Source organism: Semicossyphus pulcher, unplaced genomic scaffold, assembly GCF_022749685.1.
Source record: "Semicossyphus pulcher isolate SPU_LCO1_2020_fin unplaced genomic scaffold, fSemPul1.0.p SCAF_5, whole genome shotgun sequence".
In the NCBI taxonomy this organism is placed as follows: Eukaryota; Metazoa; Chordata; class Actinopteri; order Labriformes; family Labridae; genus Semicossyphus; species Semicossyphus pulcher.
The window spans coordinates 8,316,976-8,332,943 of NW_027211726.1; the positions used below are offsets into that span (position 1 = coordinate 8,316,976).

Genomic DNA, 15,968 nt, shown 5'->3' on the forward strand with positions numbered 1-15,968 from the left:
CACATGATACATGATCAAAACAGCTGATCTGTGGTAACCTGGAGACACAGAGTGCAGGAGAATGTTTGGGTTGCTTGGCAACAAAAGTCCAGTTAGTTAGTGGAGCTAGTTGAGTTAGTGGAGCAAAAAATAATCTGTTGTTGATTATTATTGTTTACTATTGGCTGCTCACAGTAATCATGATATTCAGTACAACATCACTCCCACTCGTGTGATATTGCTTAATTTTACTTTACTACATTTATCTAAGAGTTTTAGTAACTTAACACATTTATACCTCCCAAAAAATAAATAAATAAAATTAGATCAACCTTGACCTGCCTGTAGTAAAATAATACTTACACATTCACACATTTCATTTTATATTTAAGTTAAACAATGACATGGGATGTTTCTGAATTTTAAGTACATTTTGTTACTCTATTGTTCTTGTGCTTTTATTAAAATGACATTCCACTGATGGACTTTTAATATCTTCCTCTTGTATAATGAAGTATGGCTTCTTTTACTTAAGAAACAAAGTAACAAGAACATTTTCCCCCTTAATGTTTGCCTTTTTCCCTTTTTAAAAGCCTTTTGTGGCAGGACCCAGCTGTGCATGTCACTTAAGTCAGTAAGACTTTACACAGAGCAGAATATTATTGTTCTGAACTGTTGGTCAGACAGGCAATTTAGCGACCTCATGTTTGGGTGTTTTCGCTATCTTCTGACTTTTTATAAACCAAACAATGAATCAATTAATCTGGAAAATCTTTAGCTGATTTGTTGATAATGAAAATAATCCGTAGTTGCATCCTGACAAAAAATCTCTGGCATGAAAGCATTTGCGTGTTTGTGTTTTCAAATAGACTTAAGGTGTGAAATGTAAGTTATATAAAACACCTGGATGGGTGTGATCAGCAGGATTTACTTGTGGAAACAAGGCTCGAGTCAAAGACTGCACAGCTCACACACCCATACATTAGCTTGGGTCACTGTCGGGTAGGTTATATAAACTTACATTCATTTCCTGGAGATATACCTAGAACCTTTTGAGGACAAGACTTGTCCCCAAATGGACAAGTGGTCCCCAATTAATTTGTCTTTGGTATGTGTCCTCAAAAGGACTCTTAATCCAACACACACACACACTAACACACACACACACACACACACACATACACAGAGTCTGTATTGGCAGGAAGTAAGAGCTGAAAAAATCTGATGTTTATTTTTATTTCTTGACAGTGACATTCATTACTGTTAACGCAACACTGAAATAAAAACAACCCAGGTTCCTCAGGCCCAGTTGGCAACCATTCAACATGCTCTTACGTAAAAAGTACAAATGTAACCATAAATAAAACACTGAAACACAGTTTGTTGTTGTTAAACAATCACATTACTCTTTGCTGACAAGTGTGCTTTGTCTTCCCAAACGGTCTCAAAACATCTCATCTCTCATACTGTCATCACAATATGGACAAGTCTCACAATAACAAATGCAAAACACATAAATAAACAAGACAGTGATAAGAAGTATTGTAAGGCCTGTTTTAAGGTTCAATTCTCATTTTCTAAGAATTATTAACAACAGGATGTATTGCCTTAATTAAGTATGCATGACAATAACTCAACACGATCATCTCATCATGACACTTTAATGAAGGGTTGATGCGTTGATATACGCCCAAACCTGCACAACATTTGGCTGTAAAAGCGATGCACAGTGCCAATATGACACAAAGATATTATTATAGTCGGTATTCAGCTCACCCATAAAAAAAACAAACAACACATTATTAAATAATTATCTTAATGACAACGTTAAATAAAACCGAGCATTATAGGCATAATAAAAGCAGGTTTTTCGACAGGCTAGTTGAATTGGATTCTATTAGACTGTACTTAATGAATCGGACACTTGTTCAACGCAACGTGAGGGTGTTAGTCCTTTTAATTCCAGTATGTGGCATTTCATCCACATTTTCCTTTTACATTTTTAAATAATGATACAATTTGTATCAACTGCACCAACTGTTTCTTAATCTTTCCAGCTCACTGAGGTAACATACACTTAGCTATATTCACACTGCAGCCATTTTCCTCTGACAAGGTCATGATGGGAAGCTCACATTCTGGTATAATGTTGTACTTCTGTAGTTTTGAAAAGCAATTAAAAAGACAATTGATAGTGAAGGGACATTTGGTCATATTTCAAAGGAAAACAACATAAATTGATAACCCATTAGCGAACTATGTTAGCATTCGCCCCCTTCCTTGCTAATATAAACGTTAGCTTGTAAGTGGCGGAATGCTAACAGCACACTTTGAAATTAAGAGTTATACAACACGTCATGAAAGGCGTTAACACACTTAACTTTGTATCAACAACGTATTCTATAAGTCTTTAGCTAACACAGCTAATGTTAGCATTTAACCCATTAGGGAACTATGTTAGCATTCACCCCCTTCCTTGCTAATATAAACGTTAGCTTGTAAGTGGCGGAATGCTAACAGCACACTTTGAAGTTGTTATACAGCATGTCATGAAAGGCGTTAACACACTTAACTTTGTATCAACAACGTATTCTAGAAGTCTTTAGCTAACACAGCTAATGTTAGCATTTAACCCATTAGGTAACTATGTTAGCATTCACCCCCTTCCTTGCTAATATAAAAGTTAGCTTGTAAGTGGCGGAATGCTAACAGCACACTTTGAAATTGTTATACAACACGTCATGAAAGGCGTTAACACACTTAACTTTGTATCAACAACGTATTCTATAAGTCTTTAGCTAACACAGCTAATGTTAGCATTTAACCCATTAGGGAACTATGTTAGCATTCGCTCCCTTCCTTGCTAATATAAACGTTAGCTTGTAAGTGGCGGAATGCTAACAGCACACTTTGAAATTGTTATACAGCACGTCATGAAAGGCGTTATCACACTTAACTTTGTATCAATGACGTATTCTACAAGTCTTAAGCTAACACAGCTAATGTTAGCATTTAACCACTTCCTTGCCAACATTACTTTTACCTTGGAATTTACGCCTTTCACATCGTGTTATACAACAAATTCAAAAGTTAATACTAGCATTCAGCGGCATCCTAGCTAACGTATTATTAGCTACTAAGTGTGTCAGAATGCTAATGTAAGCCGTTGTCTAATGGTAGCTCTAACCCTGGATAATGGGTTATAAAACATGTTTGTTTTAAGTTGAAATATGGTCCAATGTGCCTCTGGAATTTCACAATCAGTTGTCTTTAAGTTGCTTCTGAGCGTGATGTCAGAAGAAAATGGCCACCAACAAATATGTTAAATATAACATAATCCAACAGCATTTTAAAACACATCATAAGCAAGGTGGATACCACATTACAAAAATACACTATCACATGTTTATCTTTTAAGTCTTTCCACTGAAAGGACCAGTCCTGGACTTTATTTCATCTCAGCGACCTGTCCTGACTCTGTAGCTCGAGGATCTCAGCAACCAGTTTCTGTGGATCCATCTGCTGAGGGTACATGTCCATGGCCGTGTCCACCAAGTGGGCGCTGAAGATAGCGAGAAGCTTCTTACGGACCACCTCTCTCTCCTCCCGACTGACACTGGGACTTGGTTGTGTCCCTCGAGGAGGCTTCCAATGTGAGGGCTCACGGTGCAGGTTGTGACCCGCCAGAGGATGAGCACCAAACGGGTCAGACCAGTACTGTTGCTGCTGGCGGCCATGGACTCTGCTATGCTGGAAATCTGTCGGCTGGCTGTACCCAGGCATGCTGGCTGGGTACGCACCGTAGCTGGCGTAATGAGTTGGACCAAAGGGAATCATATCTGAGCTGTGGTCGCTGGCAGGCCCGAGGCTGTAGTGCTGGGGGCCATGTGAGCAGCAGCTACACGATTCACAGTACTGCTGTTTTACACTGTGGCTATGTTGAGAGCTCCCGTACCTGCTATCACACATACTCCAAGGTGCCTCCATTGGCTGACTGTCTATGGAGCCTAAACCGGAGTCCATCTGCTCCTGAGAGCCACTCTGCCCGAATGAGCCGTAATTAGAAGACGGCTTTTGGCTTGACTTCTCCTTTTTAGACGAGGCCTTCTTGGAGCGGTGAGTCGCCTTCACCTGAGCCACATTTTCATTTTTATGATCTCTCTTTGAGGAGCCGCTCTCATGTCCAAGAGTCAGTTTCTTTGCCATATCCTCCACCAACGAGAGGCTCTGTCCAGGCACAGGACTAGAGCGCGTGGAGGATTGTTTCTGAGCAATGGAGGGATGCTTAGCTTTGTCCCGAAGCTCATCAGCAACCGAGCGGTTGGACTGGTTGGCCCGCTCAGGGTGGTGAAATTTACATTTGATTCCATATGTACATTTCTTTCCTGGAGGAACAAAACAAAATAATTTAGCATTAAGGATCATATTCTCTCAAAAAGAAGAGTCTACAGACACTGCGAAGGCTCTGTGAGTCCAGCACAGCAGTAGTTTGAGCACCACACTAACGCTCGCTGACATGCTAGCACTGAAAATGCTTACGCTTTTGTTCAAAAACACCAATTTGTGATCTTAAACAGAATACTATGCATAAAACATAAAAGTGGCCAAGTCAAAATTTTGCACTGACTTTCCCTTTAGTAGCGTTCTAGTTCTAGATACCTTTATTTTAAAGCACAACAGTACCTTCATGCTAACATAAACCTGCTAGCATGCTAACAGTGACTATATATGCTTTTTACTACTCTTTAAAACTAATTGTAATTTGATCTCGACAAACCTAGCATTCTAGTTGACTTCATTTTAAAGCACCATGTCAATGATTTTGTAAACAAATCGAACTCTTCTTCATGTCTTGCTGTGTTGTAAAAAGAAAAAACACAGACAGTCTTGCTAACAGCTCTGCGAGGGTGTACTTTGAGCTAATTGCTACTGTCAGCATGCTAACACGCTTAATGGTGCTGATGTGTACATTGCCACCATGTTCACCATGTTAGTTTAGTGTGTTCGCACGCTAGAATTAGCTAACCATCACTATACACAATGTACAGCTGAGGCAGATAGAAATATTATTCGTTTATTTGGTCATAAATCAAAGTAGTGGACATACTCAAAATGTACATAAGTTAGCGCTTTTTAATGAAAATGCTTGAAACCTGAGGGTAACATGAATGTTTGAACCAATATTCATGGCAATCAATCTCAAAGTTCTCATGATAATTTAATTTGGAACCTTGTTTGTTCTTTTCAGTTCTATTGAGAATTGTCGTATATACAACTCAAAACATTGATCCCTGAAACAGACAGGATTTCAGATTTAAAAACAATGCTGTAATGTGTTATAGTATTTCTCTCACCATAAGGACATGGCTTTTTCTTCTGATTCTTGGGACACCTCCGCAGGAAGTTCTCCAGGGTCGGTCCATGGCGGCCCAAAGGATCATCAGGTGGCATAAACCTGCGTCAGGATGAGTTTTAGTCGACAGCTTCACACACACAGCGCAGGAAGCTCCAAATTAAGATAGCAGAACTCACTTGTTATTGACGAAGGAGTACATGAGCAGCCTCTCCTCAATGAAGCGCTTCCAGATCGGCTTCTCTACCTGGAGGTCCCGGTACATGTCGTTGGACACGATAATGCCGTCAGACTCGTAGGCCTCCTTGACGATGAAGCAGTCGTCGTTGCAGACCACCCGTTTCCCTGCGACACGTCTCGACGGGGTGAACACCAGAATCTTCCTCCTCTCCAGGTCTCGCAGAATGTGCTGATCTGTAAACCACATATAAAGTCACGTTAGGGAATCGTTTATCTTTTAACGGGGCGGCTGTGGCTCAGTGGCAGAGTTGGCAGCTAGTGCTCCACTGTGGTTATCCACTATCTCGCCCACTGTGTCTGTCTTCTGTTTCGTGTTGAATACGACGTTACAAAAGTGTTGGATCTAAATAAAACTGTAAAGTTGTGCGGCGGTGCTAAACAATGAGCTGAAATTCACTTTTAATTTCTGTTACGCCAGAGAAAGCAGCAAATTCAGGTGATACTTCTCTGTTCATTCATCACTTCATGTAATATATTTTTACTATAAAGCTATCAATGATTACCAGTCTACCGGTAAATCATTTTAAAATAAAAGTCCATTACATTTCAGGAAGCCACAGCATTTTAATTTGGGTCTTTCCCAGCAGACAGATTTAACATAGTTACACATTAACTAGGCCCTAAAAGTACATCCTGCAACAAAACAATATATCAGCATGAGTGATCTCTACATAATGCAAACAAGCAGTTCAAGCAGTCAAAGCTGCTTCCAAAAGTAGGCCACCAAAGGCTGCAGTCTGCAGACTGCTGCAATTTTAATGGTTATCTTTTGGCATCACAAACCCTCGGAAAAACCCTGCGTCTTTATCTTTTGAGTTACACATGTACAGAGATTACAGATTAATTTACGAAGCATTTGGAGAGAAAAACCTCCATGGGGTATTTCCCACTTTGTGCAATACAGCTCATGAGAATCAACCATTGCATCAGACCAGACCAGACCATGTCCTTCTCTTTTTATTCTTAGCTTTGGGTATGTAAGTCAATATAAACCATAACTGTGTCAAATGGAACAGCCACTTTTATTATTCACTTTTATATACAATTATTTTCATTATTGATTCTTGTTATAAAAGCTTCTTAAATAATCTTTCAGTCCTTAAATTAGTTACTTTTAATACAGGATTCCTGCATTTGCACCGGTTTTACTTTCTGTAAGATAAAAATAGAAAAATGATGTCAATACTTTTTCTTCTTTTTTTTTTTTTTATTCAACCAGCAGTTAAAAATGTAGAAAAGTTGAACATTTGAGAAACTGGAACTAGTGATTTTTAACACAAAATCAAAATTCTAAATTTCCTTTTAGTCAGTTAATCATCTGTGAAACAATGTGTGTATGGACCCAAAAGCAGCACAATGTAAACAGGAGTAGAATTGGTAATGACTTTTATTGTAATGATTGAGTCAAGATTAAAGCAGAAAGCAAATGGCGTCTTCTCTTCTCTCAGTGTGGGGGGGAAGGGATTTGTGACAGCTCAGTTCGTTCCAGTCTTTCACAGGGAATTTTCCCGATCCAATCCTCCATCCATATTGAGAATCCTGAGTGTCTTGAGTGTCCTGAGCATTCTGAGAGTCCTCCAGATCCTCTTCATGCTGCTCTTCATCCAACGGGACAGGGGAAAGAGGGCAGGGGTGCCGAGAGCGTGCAGTTCTCTGGTTGGCAGCAGGAGTGGATGAAAGAGTGGGCTGGTCAGGAATTTGACTATGTAAGTCAGCAATAAGACGAGGATCAACAATGAAACTGGTAGGAATCCAAGACCTTTCTTCAGGGCCGTAACCTTCCCAGTCCACCAGATATTGCATTCCCCGCCCTCGGCGACGGGAGCGCAACAGACGCCGAACGGCGTAAACAGGACCGCCCTCAAACAAGCGAGGGGGAGGCACCAGGGGACTTTCAGGGGCAGGTTTGATTCTGGAGACATGGAAAGTAGGATGAAAGCGCATGGACCGGGGAAGCTTTAACCTCACTGCAACAGAGTTGATGATGCTTTGGATGTGGAATGGACCGATGAACTTGGGAGCCAGCTTATTGGACTCCACTCGGAGTGGGAGTTCTTTGGTGGACAGCCAAACTCGCTGTCCCACCTGATAAGCTGGGGCCTGAGATCGGTGACGGTTAGCGGATGTGGAATAGCATTGGGTAGAATGTTGAAAGTTGAAAGGCAGAAAGTTTATTGCGGGCTTGGTTCCAGGTGCAGGAAGGCTTGGACTGAGGGGCATTAGACCTCCTTTTCGAGTGCGGGGAAGAGAGGAGGCTGGTAACTGTAAGCGCATTGAAAGGGGGATAGGCCAGTGGCAGAGCTGGTTAACGTGTTGTGGGCGTATTCGACCCACAACAGTTGCTGAGACCATGAAGACGGGTTAGAGGAGACTAGGCAACCAAGCGCTGTTTCCATCTCCTGATTCTTTCTCTCCGTCTGTCCGTTAGATTGTGGATGGAAACCGGAAGACAGACTGACAGAAGCCCCCAAAGAAGCACAAAACTCACGCCAGAAGATGGAGGTGAATTGGGGACCACGATCTGACACCACGTCCAAGGGGATGCCATGAAGACAGAAAACATGGAGAAGAAGTAGTTCGGCAGTTTCCTTAGTAGATGGGAGTCTAGGAAGGGGAACAAAATGAGCCATTGTTTACGGCTCTCAGGAACAGGCCAAGCCGTAACTGCTGAGACCTTGTCGGGGTCCATTTGAAGTCTCCCCTCCGCAATGATGTACCCTAGGAAAGAGACAGTGGAGGAGTGGAATTCACACTTCTCAGCTTTAACGTAAAGTGCGTTCTCCAATAGCCTTTGACGGACTGTACATGGTGCACATGCTCAACCAGGGACTTTGAGAAAATCAAGATCTCGTCTAAGTAGACGAAGACGAAGCGATTGAGCATGTCAAGGAGAACGTCGTTAACCAATGCTTGGAAAACAGTTGGTGCATTAGTTAGACCAAAAGGCATGGCCAGGTATTCATAATGGCCTGTGGGTGTGTTGAAGGCTGTTTTCCACTCATCTCCCTCCCTTATACGGACCAGGTGGTACGCATTGCGCAGGTCAAGCTTAGTGAAGATTGTCGCCCCCTGTAGTAACTTGAAGGCAGTGGAGATGAGGGGCAACGGATAGCGGTTCTTAACCGTGATGTCATTCAATCCTCTGTAGTCGATGCATGGTCGAAGTCCTTATCCTTCTTATCCACGAAGAAGAAACCAGCTCCAGCGGGAGAGGAAGAAGGTCGAATGATGCCAGCAGCTAGGGAATCATTGATGTACGTCTCCATGGCCAGAGCGTGTCTCCAGGGTCGGCAACAGGAAATGAGTCCGGGATAGAGTGCTGGAAAGTCTTGCATTGCAGAGGAACAGTCTGGCTCAGAGCAGTGGGTGAGTGAAGCTTAAATACTGTGGTCCACAGGTGTGCAGAGCAGGCGGCGTGTGATTGGCTAAGGCCTGAGTGAGCAGGGGTGCGTTCAAGGTGACATGCTGTGTTTCTAAATCCAAACTGTGACAATCTAATCTCTCAGCTCCAATTTAAACATGATAAAAAAATAGGTTTTTCTTATCACAAAGACGTCACAGCTATTCCACTATGCCTTGTTTCCAATTATCAATGAGGACACAGTTGTGCCTGAGCCTGACAAAGCTGTCCTCAACCGAGCCTGACAAAGCAGGAAACAGAAACCTTTATATTAACTGTGACGTTTTATCTTTCCTACCTGTGATGGGAACATCTGGTCTGGGCTGCTCCTTCCTCCACGACGGCACAAACACGGTGATTTCTGTGTGGCCTCTTTCCAGGAAGAAGTTCACCGCCAACTGGATTCCCAGACAAGAGAAAACTTCCTTGTTGCCGTGGCTACATGAATGAATGGAAACCAGGGCAAATGGATGAGACACTGGAAAACATTCACATTTTACTAATCATACAAGTACAATGCTGCACATGTCTTTTACAATGTCACTCTTTGATGTTCAGACATCACAGATCTTATCAATACAATCCATCAGAAGATTTACAATGTTAATTTGAGTACTACAATAGAACAAACCGTCTCTAACAGGTTGAGTTTGATGGTTCACTCGAGGATATTAAACCTTCTGAGACGGCAAAGAACCACCATATTCATAAATCTGACAATCATTCTCTCTATTAGCCAATTTATTGTTTGGGCCTATGCCATGTGAGGAAATTAAAAGTTAAAAAAGCCAATCACAAATCACATAGCCCAATCTGTCGTCGCCATATGGCTTGATTTGGTGTCAAAAAGACCAAAATTCAACAACATTGAACTGAATATCTTACAAAACGAAGAAACATTGGAAAATAATCATATTTGAGAGGCTACAGCGAGTGAATTTCTGGCATTTATGCTTCAAACATGCAAAACGATACCAAACTCTGAGCAAACCATGATGCACAATAGAAGAGACTCAAAGCACCTACACCTGAATTTGTTTTAGTATGTTTATCCAGTATCAAATGATTATCTCCCCTTTTGGCTCGTGACCCTTTAAAAGGAAAACTAAGACCATAAAAAAGTGGTAAAAGGAGATCAATCCCCCTCTCTTTTTTGTACGCTAAACATAAACCAGGAGCTAGGAGACGATTAGCGTAGCACAAAGAGAGACAAACAGCTAACCTAGCTAAGTTCACTGTAACAAAAAACTGCCAACCATCATCTCTAACGCTAGCCAATTAATACACCATGTAAGTACAATATGCACTGACATTAATCACAAATAGTTTGACATTTATTTAAAGTTTATTCGTATAGGGACAAGTATGAAGCAAGTAAACCGATGCCACACACTCCAGCATTGATAGCCTTGGCTAACTTGCAATTCCCGTCCCGAGATGGGCCTTTTAAATACATGAAATCTCCAACTAATACACAAGAGGCAGTAAAAAACAGACTCAACTATTCGCAAAGAGCGTAAGACGAGAAAAACCATTACCACTCATGTCTGTGCACTACATAAACAAGCAGAGTACAAGTACACAAGCAGTGGCTGGTTAGTTCAGTTTAGCATAAGGACTGAAACCAGAGGGAAACTGCTAGCTTAATGCAGTTCAAAGGTTTTTACAACCAGCACCTCTAAAAGCTCACTTATTTTTCTTGTCTGTTAAATTTCTAGAGAAATTCTGTTGAAGTGTAAAACAAATGTTTAGAGGGAGTTCTGTGTCAGTGACTTCCTGGAAACTAGCAGAGACTCTCAGAAGAAAGCTCATTTCTCAAATGTCAGACTCTTGTCTGTCGTTTCCAGGTTCTATGAAAGGGGGACATCAGTCTTTGGTTAAACTTCTTACAACTCAAATATTTATTTATATTTATTTTTTTCATCTTTTACGATTGAGGATTATCTTGATGATTTCTTGGCAAACAATGCAGCGACACTAAAGCATTAATTCGGGTATTTGCGCTTTAAACGTAGCTTGTTTTTATTTGAACAGCTTCATTTTGCCTGATGAAGGTCGAGTACCGAAAAAACAAGCAAATAAATGTTGGACAGAGTGTGGGAGTTTACTTCCATTGCAACGGCTTCATTAACATCCACTTTGTACCTACAAATCAGTACGAGCAGCAAACAATTATTTCAAAGCCTTTAACCTGAGGAACACACACTGACACCGTCTCTGCATATTTACTGTTGCGGAGCTGTTGAAAACCCGACAGTTCTCAGTGTTCAGAGCCCTCGGGGGAAATAGGTTATGCCAAGTTTAAAGTCAGGACAGATGACAACACAAGGAAAGGAGAGAGCTAATAGCAGAGCCTAAGTGTAAAATGCTGTCGGGCCTGTTCCTGGTTAAATTAGGTCTTTCTCTATCATCAGTGTTGATTTCAAGGAAATAAGGCACGCAGATACGTACGTGATCTGATTTGCATACTCAAGCTGCCTGTCTGCAACGTGCCTGAACGGGAAAGACAAGAGGACAGAGGGGTGTGTGTACTCTGAGTTTACACACTGTACTTACTGGCTGTCTGACTCTCTCACCCATTTTCTCTGTGCTTTAGCTGCGTGTGCTTGTCTAGGTGTGAGAAGGTGAATCAGGGGAAAGGTTGAGTGTACCCAGAGGCAGAGCTCCTAAAATTATTGCTGAAGTGGTGCTGTAAAGCTAAGTAGATAACAAGTTCCTGCTCAGGTTTTAACTCAATGACTGAATCTGACTGAGAGCAGGAAAGGCCATAGCGCAGACGCTGCTCATTTCTACTAACCATGTCGACAACAGTTGGGTGAAGCTTTAAACGACGTCTGAATAAAATGACATTCATGTTAAACAACCTCTCACAATCTCTCTCTCATTTGTCATATTAGTGTAAACCAGTGATCTATGAGAGCATTATAAGATTTACTATGAAAAGCTGCACTACAGGTTTACAATAGCCCCTACTTTCCATGACAAATTGTAGACGGCCTGCCTTGGAAATTGGTGTAGGCATTTATGTTCGCCTCAAGATATATTGTAACCATTTTGGTGACCTCCTAACCTTTCTTTTACTGCCACAATCAGGTCAAAATTAAATTGTCTTAAGATCAAACACCCGACAAACTAATGACGTCCTTACTCAACCTCAGCTGTACTCTGTTTACCGGTTCTTCAAATATTATCTTTAAAGATTAGCATGCTAATACGCTTAATAGTGTACATGTTAAACAGTATACCAGCTCAGCCATTTCATTGTGCGCATGTTAGCAATTAGCTCAAAAGAACACTAAAGGAGGTTGTTTTTACTGTATAAACACAATTCTCCCCTGTATGCCTTTTAGTTTCTTGCTAAATGTTACCTGCTTGCTAGCTTGCTAAATGGTTTGCTTGGAGGCTTTTAGCCACTGAAACAAACTAATCGACTTAACCACCTTAAAGCTACGCATATCATGTAGCCTAGCTAAAAGACTTAGCTAACGAGTTCCGTTTGAAGGTTTCAGACTCATTTAGCTGCTAAACTAACTAGCAGTAATTTCTTAGACGTAAATATTGATAAATAACCAATACATGTATCATGTACATGTATTACAAATTTCTTCCAGGGGAAATTCTGCTTTAATTTAGCTTAATAAGGATATTTGATTTCATATGTGTATCTTTGTGCTGCTAATGCTAACAGGACGGTGAAGCTAACAATGTATAAAAAGGTGTTGGTTCCCTCGTGAGCAGAAAGCTGTACTATCCTAATTCAAAGCATCTTAATTAAAAAAAAAAACGTGTCAACACAAAAAGTACCCAGAACGATCAAATCGATTTGAGTCAGTGCCGCCCGAGGCCAAATCTGCTCTCAGATCACCTCAGTGAAGAGTGATTTGTTCTGCTAAACAAACTACAAGTGAATCATCAGGTGACCTGAGGTGAAATTAATTATCCAGACCGGTCATGTTGGTTATGTTTTTACTTTCACTGGTGATGTTCCTGAGAATGAATCACACAGCATTAGCACTTATTAACTAAAAGTAGCGGTTAATTTGGCAAATCACTGGACACATGCAGAAGAGCGTGACTGGAAGGTGAAACTGGTAGTGTTTCCCGAAGCTGCTGTGGGACAGACTATGACAATAACTCTAAAATGCAAATAAGCAGGAACAATAGCTGAAAGGGATTTTCATACACACACAAAGTGACAAAAGGGCTTCACTTGTCAATACGCAACCTGTCCTCGGGCAATAAGCATTTCAACAGGGCAAGGATTACCAGCATTACCAATCTGCTAGTGATTTTTATGATTAACTGATCAGTTGTTAATATTCAATATAACCTCAGGAAATAGTCAAAAATAAAGACCATGAAATGCTTAGTCCAAAACCGTAAATATTTTTGTTTCACTTCGCAATCAATGCTTATATCATTATCTATTTATCTTCTTATTACTTTCTCTATTAATCCATTATAGCTTTGTTATAATTTAACACAACCTAAATTGAGTCTTAAAATGTCTTTTTTCCCCGAACAGCCCAAGACCAAATGACAAAGATCCAAAAGGGAAGCTAAAGGTTGCTCTAAATGTTTTTAAAAACACATTTCATTATCTAAATAGTTGCAGATTAAGTATAATAAGACTATGTAGATCGACTAATCAGCTCAACAGTCAGTCAATTCATGACCAGGTCTCTCTTGTATGGCAGTATATCATCAGTAATCTGTTTGACTGCATGATATCTTAGATTATTTGATATTTTCACGTGTTTTTCTCTCAAATTTACCACTTTAAGTTAGAGAATATCAGAGTTTGTTTCGCCATAATATTGGCCTACAATGACACAAATTCCCCCTCATTCATCTGAGGATACATCCAGTGAATTTTCAATCAACCGCTGCAGATTAATCAACACTTTCTGCTTTAGTTTCTCACCTCATTGCCACATTGCTCCCGTCTATAACAATGGGTCTGAGAGCGTCTTCATCCTCGCCGCTCTCTTCTCTCTGAGGAAATGACGCAGTGAGAGGCAGCAGCAGCGTGGGGCCCCCAGTCTCTCCTCTGGGCACCAGCACCGACATGGTCGTCACCGGTCCCTGCTTGGGCTCCCGACTGGCCCGGATCCTCACCAGCTCGCCCAGAACTTTATCCGTGTCCATATTGGGGCCGAACTTCTGCTGAACGGCCTGAACCTGAGCCGTGGAGTAGCCCAGCTTGTGGAAGAAGTCCAGCTGGGTCTCCAGGTTCTGGGGGTCTGAAAAAAGGTCGGGCTCGCCGGGAAACATTCGCTCACAGGAGGGACGGGAGAAATTTGGAGCTTGGAGGAGGGAGGGGAAGATCCATGCAGAAGTGTCAGAGTCTGTGAGGTTCAGAGAGGTGGTGACGGGGTTTGTACTCCAGGGGTGTACAGATGAGAAGGGAGTTACTTCAGTATTCATCTCTTCTCGCCGAGTATGGCCCGATCATGTTCTTTCTATTTGGAGAAAACTGCTGCTGTGACTCGTTTGTAATCCTAAAAGACAGAAAAATAATTAATTAATTGTTTCGCATAAAAAAATCTCAGACTTAGTTTCTCAGATGTGACGTTTATCCGCTTTTTTGTGTCATATTTGAGAGTGAACTGAACAACCTTGTGTTTTGGACTGTAGGATAAAACACAACCACCAGTATTTTTTGACATTTTATAGAAAAAGCTACCGTTTGAAATAACCAGTAAATACTGTAGATCAAAATAAGCTTTTGTTGCAGCCCAACATTCACAATTTCTCTGTTTCTTGACTCAGACTTAATTTTCTATCATGTAAACCTTTATTTTGTCCACCCTCCTATCTCATACATCTTTTATTTTCTCCTAAATTAGATTATATCTTTTACTTTTAGGGCTCTTATTTTTTTTAAATACAATTCGGAGGTGCCTTAGTTGAGTATTTCCATTTTCTACTTTACACTTCTACTTGACTGCTAATAGAAGGCAGATATTGTACTCTGATAACTGTAGTTACTTTGCTGATTCTGGTTATTAATACAAAATTAGGATCAAAAAATAATAAGGGATAAGACACTGTTCACTAATGTGGAAATGTGTCTGTTTTATTAGTCCTGATCTGGGATACAAAAGCTACCAGGCTGTGTTGTTATTAAAATATTGTACATATTGCAAAACTATTTCCACTTTTACTCATCACTTTTCATTATTGATTAATCGGTACATTCATCAATTCAGTCATTCTGATGGCTATATAATGTCAGAAAATAGATACAAACTTCTTTGGAAGACTTCTTTTTGTGCCCTTTTCTGTCCCAGATCCAGAAATATTCACTTTACAATTATATAAAACAAAGGAAACCACTAAACCCTCACAACTGAGAGGCTAAGAAGTCTAAATATTAGACATTTTGTTCGTGATAATAAAGAAAGAAGTTGGATATAATCGCTATTGAACCTTGAAGTTTCCTCTCTGTAAAGTGATCATCAGTAACACAAGTTTTACGGGATGTTAAATGAAAAACTAAAAGTGTCAACCAAATGTGCCGTTATCGTCTCTGACGGTCTAAAACAGTGAAATAACATTGAAACTCCGCTGCTATCTTACTCTTGCTAACTGCACAACTCAGTTCAAAAAGTCGCTCCTTCCTGAACTTCAACTAAACACGTAAAATCAGAGAAACTTACCTTGAAATCCTCCTCACTGAGCTGTTAAACGTACGTCTTTTCGCTGAGGTTAACTGTTGAACTCACAGCTGATGACTGCAGCGCCGCTTGAGTTTTGAGCCGGTGCGAGGAGGAAGTTGGGGTTTTTCCTTTTCTTGACATCAGCAAACAACCACCAACGTGGAGGTTTGGGCGAGTCACATGTTGTTGAGCCTTCAGTAGCCTAAATAAATATGATGTGACACCGCCTGTGTTCATCTGTTTCACTGCTATCAATTAGGCACGAATAAAATAGGCCAATTAAAACAACAATGAAAGCAGTGAATAAAGAAGTAATTAGATCTTTTACTTAATA

General features: G+C 40.7%; 1 protein-coding gene across 1 annotated transcript; it reads right to left on the bottom strand.

Annotated features, from left to right (window-relative positions):
• Nucleotides 1-1,228: 1,228 nt before the first annotated feature.
• On the bottom strand, nucleotides 1,229-15,712 carry zc3h12ab (zinc finger CCCH-type containing 12Ab). Its single transcript, XM_069682165.1, has 6 exons — nucleotides 15,635-15,712; nucleotides 13,897-14,473; nucleotides 9,271-9,410; nucleotides 5,512-5,746; nucleotides 5,334-5,434; nucleotides 1,229-4,364 (listed from the first exon to the last, which is right to left on the bottom strand). Exons 2-6 carry the CDS (start codon nucleotides 14,397-14,399, stop codon nucleotides 3,433-3,435), a joined length of 1,911 nt encoding a protein of 636 aa, XP_069538266.1. The 5' UTR covers nucleotides 14,400-14,473; nucleotides 15,635-15,712; the 3' UTR covers nucleotides 1,229-3,432.
• Nucleotides 15,713-15,968: the final 256 nt, after the last annotated feature.

Bases quoted from the DNA above. Each gene is read 5' to 3' on its own strand.
- zc3h12ab (XM_069682165.1), bottom strand. From the start codon at position 14,399: ATGAATACTGAAGTAACTCCCTTCTCATCTGTACACCCCTGGAGTACA. The intron at 5,747-9,270 runs GTAGGAAAGATA...TGTGGTTTACAG, and splicing joins ACCAGATGTTCCCATCACAG to ATCAGCACATTCTGCGAGAC. The intron at 4,365-5,333 runs GTGAGAGAAATA...TTGTTCCTCCAG, and splicing joins GAAAAAGCCATGTCCTTATG to GAAAGAAATGTACATATGGA.